Raw genomic sequence first — 13,316 nt, forward strand, 5'->3', positions numbered from 1 at the left:
ATCTAAGCGATGAGATAAATACAGATAGACAGCTACAGATATCTGACAGCCATAGTTTTATTCTTTTATTTATAACATACTCATTATTATCCCAAAAGAGAACATATCACTCTTGAAATACTTGAAACATGAACACCAACCTAGAAACACAATGTGAAACAAGTACACATACCATTTAATTTTGAATACAAAAAATAAAATAACATAAAATAAAATAATATAAAATATTTGTTATGTAACAGTTTTACACTAGGCACTGAAGACACAATGGCGAATAAGAGAGACAGCTTAGATTCCTTTCCATGAAGCATGACATGTACCCCTCCAAAATTTTATGTTGAGGACAGATTTCTATGATTGGGTGCCTTATACTTTTGTATTCTTTCCTCACTTATAGGGCCAAGCTCCACATGGTGACTTTCCTCAAACTAAAGATGCTGGACACACTTCCCTTCTCCTGTGGAGTTTCTGGTGTCTAAGAAGGCTTGACCGCCTGCTAAAGTTTCTCTTGCATATGCTACATGTATAAGGCTGCTCACCTGTGTGGGTCCTCTGGTGTTTAATAAGGTGGGAGTTCTGAACAAATCTTTTACCACATTCCTGACATTTAAAGGGCTTCTCTCCTGTGTGAATTCTTTGGTGTGTGTATAGATTTGTAGTACGACTAAAGCTTTTCCCACACCATGAGCATCTATATGGTTTTATTCCTTGGTGTCTCATGAGGTGCTTATTAAGATCTGAACTCCATCTGAATCTGCTATCACACTGTTGACATTTATAGGGTTTCTCTTCAGTGTGAATTCTCTGATGCTTAATAAGGTCAGAGCTAACTCTGAAGCTTTTCCCACATTCCTGACATGTAAAAGGTTTCTCTCCTGTGTGGCCTTTCCCCTGAAGATCTGTAAGTCTTGGAAGCTCTTCTTTACAAGTTGAAAGTTTCTTTCTTTTCTTCCTTGGAAAAGCTCGACACCGTTTCTGAACCCTGTGTGTATCACCATGATTTTCCTCATTCATTGTTGTCTGGGCAACTTCCATTCTGGCCTTTTCTGATACTATGCATCCTGGTATTTGGATTTCTGATACAGGAACAGATGTAGGCTCATCGTTTCCAGTGTGTTTTTTGAGCATTAACCCTGTTAGAATAAACAGAAGAATCAGCCATCTGTATCTCAGTACAAGAAAACGACACAAATGGAGAGAAAAGTCAATGATGATTGCTTTTTAAAAAAATACAAGAACAAGTGATTTCTAGTCCATTTCTTCTTGATCCTCCCCAATAGGCATAACAACAAACCCATTAAATAATGCTAGAGATAACACAAAGAAAATTCTAAAAAGTGTTAAGGAAAAGACAAACTGGTTTAGGACCCCAGAACTAGAAGAATAATGTAGCAGGCTGTCTTACATCCCCAAATCCAACAGAAAAAGGCAACCCAGATTCAAGGTTTTCCAACCCTCAACCTATCGACAGAAGGCTGCCTGGGTAGGTTTATTCCTTCCCCAGCATGAATGGGAAACCTGACAACATCAAGCAAACCAGACATCACTGGCAAAGGGGATCAGCCTGGAGTCCTGTCAACAGTAAGTGGCAAGGAGAGGAACTTGCCTTCCATACTGGACTAGAGACTCTCCTCAACCCCCGCTGAAAGATACCAAGATGTACAGGCAGAACTGGCAATAGGGACCCTGCCATATCAAGAGAAATGTATGGGAAGCCTCTTTAACACTGTAGATATGAAAATCCCTCCACTGAATTGGGGACACCAAAGTAGGCAGGCAGAACTGGCAAGAGGGAACCAGCCACAACAAGCGGCCTGGGCTATGAAATCTCTGAATTCTCATGGGTCTGAGACTCTCCTTCCCCACTGAGATACACCTTAGCCTAAGAAAATGCCTTCCACACCCTCAGGCAGCTGCAGCAGGGACCCATGGGAGCCCCACAAGTAACAGATAAACCAAGGAGACCAAAATAACACCATAAAGGCTCTGAAAATTAACACTGGAAGCATACCCTACAAAAGTAGGAAAGAACCTCTATGCTAAACTGAAACAGGGTGACTGCCCGCTAAAATAAAATATTATTTAAATAGGACCCAGACTATCCTAACGTAACAGACAAAATGATCAAGTAAGCCATGGAAATATGACAAAAATGTAATCAAACTAAAAATCAAAACTGAAAACCTAAAGACATGTGGAAATGAAACCAAACACTTCTAAATAACCCATGGTTCAAACAGAAAGTCTCATAGGATATTTAAAACTAGAGTTAATGAACATAAAATTACAATATATCAAAATATATGGAATTGAAGTTGAAGAGGCACTCAGAGGGAAACTTATAGCTCTAAATGTTAACAACAGAAAAGAGGAAAGGCCTCAAACCAGTAATCTAAGTTCCTACCTCAAGAAACTAGAAAAAAGGGAAAATAAGTCCAAAGCAGAATGAAAAAGGAAATACCTATGAGGCCAGAAAGGATAATCTATAAAAAGCATGTTCTTTAAAAGATTAGTAAAACTGGTAAACCTCTATCAAGATGGACAAAAATAAAAAGAAGACACAGATCACCAATATCCAGAAGGAAATAGAGTATATCACTACACATTCCACAGCAACTAAAAAGATAAGGGTATAATATCATGAGCTTCAGGTTCATGAATTTTAGAAGTTAGGGAAAATAGAACAATTCCTTGAAAAACCACAAACTACCAGAATTCAACCAACATGAAACAGATAACCCCAATAGCACTATGAGCATTAAAGAAACTGAATTCATAATTTTAAAGCTTCCCCAAAAGAAATCCCCAGACCCAGATGCTGTCACTGGAGGATTCTACCAAATATTTAAAGAATTAACAATTGTATGCAATCTCTTCCAGATAAGAGGAGGAAATATTACCCAACTCATTTTTTAAGGACAGTATTACCCTGACACCAAAACCATACAAAGTACTAAATTAAAAACTATACAAAGTACTAAATTAAAAAAACAAAAAAAAAATGGAAAAACCAAAACTACAGACTAACATTTCCCAAGAATGTAAATGCAAAAATTGGTAACAAAATATTGACAAGCTCAATGCAACAATGTATAAGAAGAATGACATACCATGACCAAGTGGGATTCATTACAGGTGGTTCAACATTTGAAAATCAATCAACATAACCCATCTTACCAACAAACTAAAGAGAAAAGATCATATGTTTCCATCAACTGACACAGAAACAGTAATTGACAAAATCCCACATGCATTTATGATATAAAAAAACACTCATAAAGTTAGGAATTATATCAACTTGATAAAGAATATCAACAAAAAACTCCTAATAGGTAATGGCGAAAGACTGAATATTTTCATGCTAAAATTGGGAACAAGACAAGGATGTCTGCTGTCACCACTCTCATTCAACATAGTGTTAGAGGTTGGATCTAATGCAATAAGGCAAGACAAAGAAATAAAAGGCACTGTAGATGATACGGATTGCCTATGGAGAAAATCTCAAGGAATCTACAAAAAATCCCCCTGAGAACTAATAAGTGAATTCAGTACAGTCACAGGATAAAAGATTAAAATACAAAATCAATGGCATTCCTGTCTACAGACAATGAATATGCAGAAACCAAAATTAAAAATAGTATCATTTATAATTGCTCCAATAAAGATGAAAAGCTAGGGCATATATTTAACAAAACATAGAGAGTATACGTATGCTGAAAACTACAAAAAGTTACTGGAAGAAATCTAAGGAGACCTAACTTAATAGAGACATACTGTGTTTGTGGATTGGATGAATCAACCTTTGATAGTAACGATGTCAATCCTCCTCAAACTGAAGTATAGCTTTAATGCAACTTCTGGCAAAATCCCAACAAAGTTTATTATAGACATAGATAAGCTTACACCAAATTTACATGGAAAGTCATAGGCCCCAGAATAGCTGAAAGAATGTTGACAAAGAATATAGTGAGAAGAATCACTCTGCCCGATAGATATTAAGGCTAGCCATACAGCTACAGTAATCAAAACTGCACAGCATTGGCAGAGCGATAGACACAGCTCAGTGGAACAGAATAGATGTACACAAATGAGCCCAACTGATCTTTGCTGAGACAGCACAAAAACAATTCAATGGAGGAAGGACAGCCTTTTCAACAAATGATACTAAAGTAATTGGACCTCCATAGGAAAAAAAACAAAAACAAAAACAAAAAACAAACAAACAAAAAATCCCAAAGAAAACACTAAACCTCACACCTTATATAATAATTAATTCAAAATGAATCAGGAAGCCGGGCGCGGTGGCTCACGCCTGTAAGCCTAGCACTCTGGGAGGCTGAGGCGGGCGGATTGCTCGAGGTCAGGAGTTCAAAACCAGCCTGAGCAACACCCCGTCTCTACTAAAAATAGAAAGAAATTAATTGGACAACTAAAATATATATATACAAAAAATTAGCCGGGCATGGTGGAACATGCCTGTAATCCCAGCTACTTGGGAGGCTGAGACAGGAGGATCGCCTGAGCCCAGGAGTTTGAGGTTGCTGTGAGCTAGGCTGACGCCATGGGACTCACTCTAGCCTGGGCAACAGAGTGAGACTCTGTCTCAAAAAAAAAAAAAAAAAAATGAATCAGGGACTTAAATGTAAAACATCAAATTATAAAAGTTTTAGGAGAAAACACAGCAGAAAATTTTAGGGATAGAGAGGTAAGCTAGTTGGAGTTCTAGACATGACACCAAAAACACAATCTATAAAAGGACAAAAGGGAAAATCAGTTCTCATCAAAATTAAAATCTTTTACTTTGTGGAAGCCCATGGGAAGAATATAAAGATGATCTACAGACTGGGGAAAAAATATTTGCAAACCCTTTATACAACAAAGCACTAGAAACTAGAATATATAAAGAATTCTCAAAACTCAACAATAAAGCAAACAATCCCATTAAAATATGGGCAAAAGACATTTAACTGAAGAGAATACAGAGATGGCAAATCAGCACATGAAAAGATATAAAACATCATTAGCCATTAAAGAAATGCTAATCAAAACCACAATGAGATATCACCACACACCAATCAAAATCGCTAATATTAAAATAGTACTGACAGTAAACACTGGCAAGGATGTGGAGAAACTGGGTCACTCATACATTACTGGTGGCAACATGAAAATGATACAGCCACTGTGGAAAACAGTTTGGCAGTTTTTTATAAAATTAAAGATGTATTAATAATTACCATATGAACCAGCAATTGCGCCCTTGAGACATTTATCCCAGAGAAATGAAAATTTATCTCTACACAAAAACTTGTACACAAATATTCATGGCAGCTTTATTCATAATAGCCAAAAACTGGAGACAGCAAAGATATCCTTCCTTGGGTGAATAGTTAAACAAATGGTGGCATATCAATACCAAGGGATGCTGCTTAGCAGTAAAGAGGAATGAACTACTGATATATGCAACAATTTGGATGCATTTCCAGGGAATTACTCTGAATGAAAGAAGCTAATCCCAAAAAGGTACACACTTGATAATTCCATTCACATAACATTTTTCAAATGACAAAATTTTAAGAATGAAGATCAGATTAGTGGTTGGCATGGGTTCGCAGGGTATGGGAAGGAAGTGTGCATGGTTTTTATTATTATTATTATTTATTTTAGCGTATTATGGGGGTACAAGTGTTAAGGTTACTTATATTGCCCATGCCCCCCTCCCCCACGTGCATGGTTTTAAAACGGCAACAGGAGGTATCCTTGTGCTAACGTGACTGTCCAGTATACCTTGGCTGTGGTGTGGAATACACAAACCTTCACATGAGATAAAATTGTACAGAACAAAAACACACACAGACACACACACACAACACACACATGGATACAAGTGAAACTAGAGAAATCTGAATAAGATCAGTGGATTCTATCAATATCCTAGTTGTGATATCATACAATACTAGTGCAAAACTTATCACTGTGGGAAACTGGGTAAAGTGTACATGGCTTCTCTTTGTATTACATTGTCAATCTGTATGTGAATCTAAAATTATCTCAATAAAAACTTCAACTCAAAAAATATAGGAGCAGAATCTTAAAATGTTAAGCCCCTGTTAAAGGTTACTAGAAGGGATGTTTCTCCTCTTCCCATGTATATACTTACCTGTGGGAGACTCTGTAAGACTATCCCTGAACTCTTGGAGACCTTGGATCTATGGTTCTTCCCCTTGCTCTAAACAGATCACTTTAAGTTCAGGATGCAATAATAATGCTCTGAGAATAAAACCTTGAGGTCATGGACTGTCATCTTAATTCTAGAATACCGTCAGGTAGAGTGAATGACACTTTTATACTTTCTCTTTTACTCAAAATATTTAAATGGGCAGAATCTTGGATCCAATATCTTCTTTATACTCCACTGTGGATGTGGGTAGATATGCAATGAGCAAGCTAAGAAGTAAATGTAAGGCAGATAGATGGAAACAACATAGGGAACGGGAATCCCGTTACACTGAAGTAGACTTGGCTAGACATGATAGTGGCTTAGACAAGGATGGCAAAAGTGGAAGAGCTTGAGACATGGTTGGATTCAGGATATAGTTTGAAGATAGAGCTAGGAGAACTTGCCAATGGATCAGCTGTGAAGCATAACAGAAAGATGGGAGTAAAGGATGACTGACAGGTTTTTGCCCTTGGCAACTAGGTAAATGGTGGTGCCTTTTACGGAGATGGAAAAGATAGGACAAGAGAGGGTTTGTAGGGTGGAGGCAAGGGTATGATAGATCAAGAAATCTATTTAGAATATAGAAGTGAGACATGTATATTTATAAAAAGCTCCCCCGGTGATCTAGGTAAGCCTTTTCTTTCCCCCACACCATCAAGCTGAGAACCAACCAGATATTAGAACACCGGGACTCTCTCACAGGGTCCATTTTCCATAAACTGAGGACATAACATATTACTCAATTTCTACACAGAGGGAAGGAATATTTACCTACAGAGATGGCATTCTCATAGATATCCTGCATAACGTTAATGTAGAGAATCTTCTGAGAGGTATCCAATAATTGCCATTCTTCCTCAGAAAAATACATAGCCACGTCTTCAAACGTCAAACTCTAGAGAAGAGAATGGGCTGTACTTTAGTACTTGCCACTATAGAAGTTGTCCTACTACCCTACTCTGAATTACGCAGTAGGTCAGGGGCAGAAGAAGTTAACAGCACAAGATTTAGGGGAAAAGAGCGAGATAGCAGAAAGGGAGAGCCAAAGAGGATCAGTAAACAGCCTAGGAAGTGCCCAGTTCCCACTGTGCCAAGCCTAGTTGGCTAGAAGACAGCGGGGGCTAACACACCTCAAAGCACCTGCTGGACACTATGGGTCGTAGTCAGCAGGGGCAAGCAGACACAAGGCCATGTTCAGGTTGCCTGAAAAAGCTGGAAAGTACTGCTCACCTGGGACTTAGGCAAGACGAGCTCAGAAGCCATCTTCTGGTCTTTGGTGCTTTTCTGCTCAGAAGGGGCTAAAATCTGTTGAGCATGCACAGCTGTAAGTGGAAAAAAGCCAGAGGTAATTTCTCTTTCCTGTTTACCAACATCCTGAGCTGATTTCTAAAATACATCAGCATGCCTTCAATAAAGATAGGTCGCCTTGACAAGCGTGTGTGTGGTGCCCAGAAGTGGCCTTCTCATTGTAAATAAGAACCAAATATCTGCCACTCATAGACGTGGTTCCCCAGTTAGTTCACTTGTCTCCAGATTTCATGAGAGAAATCAGAAAGAGGAAATATATTAATTTTCCTCTCATAAAATAAATTGTTTATTGAGCTGGGCGAAAATTAAAGGTCTGAAAATGAAGCACTTAGATCCCCAGTGTACAGTAGGAAATGTGGAAGATTTTTGCCTTTTATTATTTTTTTCTTGCTGTACACTTTTCTTCACATTCTGCTACTGACAGCTCATGTCTGATCCCAATTTCTCCTGCAACTTGTGAAAGGGAGGTGGCCCCACCTGTCCCTGCTCCATCTTCTTCTCTCCTTTCAAATTTGAAAGGAGCAGAGTCCACAGTGTGAGTATCAGGGTTCTGTGGTCTGGATATTTCTGTTCCCCAGGCCAACCCCCCCACCTTCACCCACCTTTGACCTACGGTACTTCCACCTGGGAGACATCACAGCTGCTAGCACGGCTGTGTACCTGGGAATTTCCCATGACACTCTAGCTGAACCAATTACTATCACAGCTCCCAGGAGAAAAGAATTCTGATGAAGCTCCTCACCTCTTTCATATACAGGCTGGGTTTCTTTGTGAGTATTTCCGCCCAGCTGTTCTTGTAGTACCTGGTATGTATTCCAACATTCTTTCTGGAACATGACCATTGGTTGGGGCTCTCCTGGATTCCACTTGAAGCCTGGGGCCACTGCTATTCCTCCCACGAGGGGCCACAGGACCCACTTGAAGCCTGGGGCCACTGCTGTTCCTCCCACGAGGGGCCACAGGATCCAATTGAAGCCTGGGGCCACTGCTTCCTTTCCCAGTTCATGGGCTGTCACCTAGAAATAATCCCCATCCTCATTAGCACAGAACTTACTTTTGCTTTTGGGGTGGTGGTGGAGGGAGGAAGAAGAGTAGGGCCCAGATTTGGGGAGTATGTGACATTAAAGAAAGTAATAAAAAGACTGAAGAGGTACTGTGCCACTATGTTCCCATAAAGAACTATACTCAAACTCTGGGAAAATTAGTATAAAATGGAAAAGGCTATGACTAATGCCACTATTCCCCCAACCCAACGGTCCCCATCCCTGTGCACAGAGCCCCAGCTCAAGCTGGTAGCAGGGCTGGGTGCCTGTTCCCCTTCTCTGGCTTGCTTTATTGCCTTGGGTCCATGCCTTGGAGGATTTCTATCTTCTGGTTTTCTCTAAAAGATAAGAAATTGAATTAAAAAACTCATTCTTGTCAGCCAGAATTTCCAGTCCTCCTATAGTCAGGGAAGGGTTTCACGGGGAAAGAGAGTGGAATGAGGGAAAAGACGGGGGAAGAGTAGGGCTCCAACCTCCCTCCACATAATTCTGTTGTAATAACACATCAAAAACATGTCCTGCCCTGGATTCTTTAAGGTGGGCTCCTGAGAAAACGAAGTGTGCTGCCATCTCTCAAAGGCATAACTTGGTTCCCCACTCTCCAGCAGGACCAAGGACAGGCCACAAAGGGAGGGCACTGGAGGCTCTCTTCTCCCTCGGCCCAGAGATGTGCGTTCCTACTACAGAGGACACTACCCCTCAGCATCCTGATTCCCTCCACTTCTCTGTTCCCATTTGTCTTTTTTCCATATCTTTGTTTCCCTTTTTTCCTTTTCATGTCTTCTCTTTTATTGCGGTCTCCCTAGAGTTGTTTGATTCATATTTCTGTTTCTCTCCTTTGGTCTCTGTAAGCACTGTCCATTTTTTGGACCTTTCCTCCTTTCCCAACTCTTTCTGGCCTTCTATTTCTGTTTCTAAGAACTTAAGTCTTGCTTCCTTGGCCACACCAGACTAGGCCCACCACCCTCAATTCACACTGGCTATAACCTGGGAAAAAATATATTTCTTTTCTCTAACACCAGGAGAGAGTCTTCCAGGAACTCTGAAACCTTTGGCCTGACTATTACTGCATGTCTGTGATTTCGGATCCCACCTAGTTGTCTTAAAGGAACGACAGAAGAATGACTTAATCTATCTTATTCCCTGATAACCTCCCAGCCCAATGTATCCACCGCTATCCTTTTTCATTGTATATGTAAGGAATCTTTTCTCTTACCTTATTCTTTGTTCCCTCAGGTTTTCTCTGCAAGCATTCCACCAGGACCACAGCCTGTTTGACATTCTGAGGATGATGCTTCTGCACCCAGTGCTGGGTCTCCCTGGGCAGCAGGGCCAGGAACTGCTCTAGCACCAGCAGTTCCAAGATCTGCTCTTTCGAGTGGATCTCTGGCCTCAGCCACTGCTGGCATAATCTCTGAAGCTGGCTGACAGCCTCGAGCGGTCCAGGTGCTTCATGGTAACTGAAGCTCCGGAAGTGCCTGCGAGCGCTCTCGGGACCAAGACCCTCTATTTGTGTGCTGCGTTTCTTACTCTGACTGGGGCTCTCTTTCACGGACCCCTTACTCTCCCACATAGACCCCATCTGGACGTTCAAGCAGGCATCCACCTTCAGCTCTCTCCTCAGCGTTTGCTCTAGGAACAGTTTCACTCCTGTGTGTGACACTGACACCCCACCAGTACCATCTTACACAACTGAGGCCGCATCAAACCAATGAACAGATCTTCTTCCCAAAGGCACTGGGGGAGAGAGCAGGAAAAAAAAGTAGTTGTCAAGAAGGAAGCCATGTGACGTATATTTACTTGCTTTTATTATCACAGAAAATTTAACAGAAAAGTTCCTGTTCTGCTTCCCCTAGAAAATCAACTGCTAAGTATTAGGATGCTCATAACGATAGATTATTCAGGAGGTATTAATATGTTTCTCTCCTTTTCTTTGCTACCCAACTTTGAAACAAGGCACAGCTCAGAGAAGGTAAATGTCCATCAATGTCTCTCTCTCTCTCTCTCTCTCTCTCTCTCTCTCTTTCTCGCTCTCTCTCACTTAGCAGTAGAGGAAAGGTTGGTGGGTGAGAAAACTAGCACACATTGGCCAAATGGAGCTTTGAGATTATTTAATACTTAATCTGTGTGTTTCCTGTCCCAGCTTCACAAACAGGGCATATTTGAGTTTCTGTAAATTTTAAAAGATCATCTCAGTTTTTTTCCTTAAGTCAGCAGAAAAATAACTTCAATGCCCCTTCATGTTCTCATGAAGACTGAAGCCTTTATTTCATGGAACATTCAATACTCCCTTTTCCATTGTATTAATACCAGGAGGAGAACTGAGACAGCAAGATCAGAGTAGAAGTAAAGTAATTAGGGGAAAAGTAACTTTATTCCTCTCAGAAAAGGTCCCTCCACTAAGCAACCGGATTGTCAACATTGGGGTGGGGGAGGATGCACTTCTTTGAAAGACTTATAAAGGGCACTGTACAGATTTGTACTTCTTGTGCATTAACCTTTTTGTTTAATTTAACTTTGAAAAGTTTACAGCTGGCCTTTGCTTACAGATATCCAAATGTCAGGTCGCAAAAAGAGAGAGAGAGAGAGAGAGAGAGAGAGAGAGAGAGAGAGAGAGAGAGAGAGAGAGAGAGGATGACGATTAAGGTTCTTCATAGACAAGAAGGGTCCTAGTAACTGTAACCCTTCTCCTGACTTTACATTTCCTCCAGATATGACTTTACATATCCTCAAGGCTGAGGATAGCCTTGAGAGCCTGACTTTCCCTGAGGGGATCCAGCAGAAACAGCAAAAAAAGTATTCTGAGGAAGCCACCGGTTGGCTTCTTGTTGCCCATCCAGACTCAGGAGGTACCAGGACACTTCCTAAATTTTTAGTCAGCAGAAGCCATTGTCTTTAGTGTTCAAATAACCCTGTCTCCTGTGTTATGGGAGCATAAGCCAGCAAAAATCTGGAAGTTTCGTTAGGTGCAGTGGTAGACATTGCCACAGACAGGAACGCCCGTAAGCACGCTGAACGCGGGCAGCCTCTCAGTGTGCTTCACAGGCACCGCTGGCTTATATTTGCGCATAGGGTAGAAAGAGGTTGCTTCTGGGCATTAGAAATGCCCGTAGGAGCCTCCCCCTGGGCCTTGCTGAGGACAGGTCCCACCAGCTCTTTGGCCAACCTGCCGCCTGGCACCGACTGCACCGGGTTCTGGAAAATGCTGCGTCCCGCCCCCGCCCCCGCCCCCACCCCCACTCATCGCCACCCAGCAGCCCCCAAAGCCTGCAACTGGCAGAAACAGCCAGTATCTCTCAGGGGCCCCTCGACAAGTTCCAAAGGGAAATCAGCTTCTCAGTCACCTCCAGTCAGCTCTGGCTTCCGTGGACGCCACTTACCTCAGCTCTAGGATCAAGTCGCCACGCCTGCCCGCTGCTCTGGGGAGCGAAGCTCTCCGCTGCTGCGCCGCTAGAGGAGGCTGTGGTAGGAACGCGTGCGACACCTGGCGAGTGGAGCTTCAAAGTTCTGGGAACTTTAGCAGAGGCCTTGGAAGATCAGTCCCCCAGCTGTTCCATCACCTCCCTGATACTGGACCCTCATCTGTTATTTTGTTGTCGTGTTCTGTGGGCGGAGCCTCAACCGGAAGAGGAAGAATGCGTTTCTGTTGGCTTCGTGACAGCCACGCCCAGCCATCTACCTCCGTCTCCCTGTGAAGTCTCAGCCTAGTCTTGTTAAGTACTGTCTCAGGGGTCCTTTCCATTGTGGTGGAACCAGCTTCCTGCTTCATTTTGGTCCTGGATGCAAGAAATAATTAGTGCCACTGAGTCCCTAGGCCTGCTGGAAGTTTAGAGGAGCCGTGCAAATGGCTGGTCACCTTGCAACGATGTAGTCTACTGACTCCTGGTGCCAAGGTTTATCCGTGATTTGTTAGGTGTTCCACATCCAGATTGTTCCTGCTGGCTTCCTGATGGCTGGGGGCCCTTTAGACCTGAACCTCGCCCTGTAAGGGTTGCCACATCAAAACTCTGGGGCCATGGAAGAAATAGGCTCACAAGGTCAAGGGCCACATTCTTGTGCACCTGCTGTGCTCTTGGCCTTCCTGAGTCCCAGCCAGAGAGAACTCGAGCTGTTAGTTTAGGTCTCCTGTTGTCATATCCTGTGCTTTTTCTACTGCATTATGCTTCCTTGGATGACAGGGATTTTGCTTCTGTCTTGTTTCTCCTGTAGTGCTTACCATAGTCCTCTGGGTAAGGTAGGCAGTCTATAAATATTTACTGAATTATCTTTCTAAGAACCTGAATATCTCAGGCTGTCAATATTCTCCAAACTCTCAATATTTACCATGTTGGGCCATTTTGATAAAAACTGTCAATGTGAAGCAAAGAGGAAAAACTGTGTGTAGCTAACTTGTACTAATGGTGATGAAACTGACATCTTTTGGAAGTTAGTGTAAGAAACCACTCAGACAAGCAGAAGAGAGATTTGCACACCCACAAGGAAAATTAAGAGTACCTGTTTGACTTTTTACATATAAATGCACATAAGTCTAAGTTAAAGTCAATCATCATTTGAAAAGCAAAGCTGCCCAAAAGTGTGCAAGAGGACACAGTGAATTATCTGTGATATATAAACTTAGTAAAGATGTTTGGTTCACCAGAGAATCATTTTAAGAATGGTTCTCTCAAAACTATGTTCCTCAAGTCAGCCATTATCAACATAATGTGTTATGACTCAATGTAGAGAAGTCAAGGCACTGTTAACCT

General features: G+C 41.8%; 1 protein-coding gene across 1 annotated transcript; it reads right to left on the reverse strand.

Annotated features, from left to right (window-relative positions):
* Positions 1-301: 301 nt before the first annotated feature.
* ZNF75D (zinc finger protein 75D) lies at positions 302-12,195 on the reverse strand. Its single transcript, XM_075999316.1, has 6 exons — positions 11,952-12,195; positions 9,788-10,308; positions 8,271-8,544; positions 7,451-7,542; positions 6,992-7,115; positions 302-1,133 (listed from the first exon to the last, which is right to left on the reverse strand). The coding sequence occupies exons 2-6, from the start codon at positions 10,151-10,153 to the stop codon at positions 424-426; spliced, it is 1,566 nt and encodes a 521-aa protein (XP_075855431.1). The 5' UTR covers positions 10,154-10,308; positions 11,952-12,195; the 3' UTR covers positions 302-423.
* Between the last annotated feature and the right edge of the window lie 1,121 nt (positions 12,196-13,316).

Source organism: Microcebus murinus, chromosome X, assembly GCF_040939455.1.
Source record: "Microcebus murinus isolate Inina chromosome X, M.murinus_Inina_mat1.0, whole genome shotgun sequence".
Lineage (NCBI taxonomy): Eukaryota > Metazoa > Chordata > Mammalia > Primates > Cheirogaleidae > Microcebus > Microcebus murinus.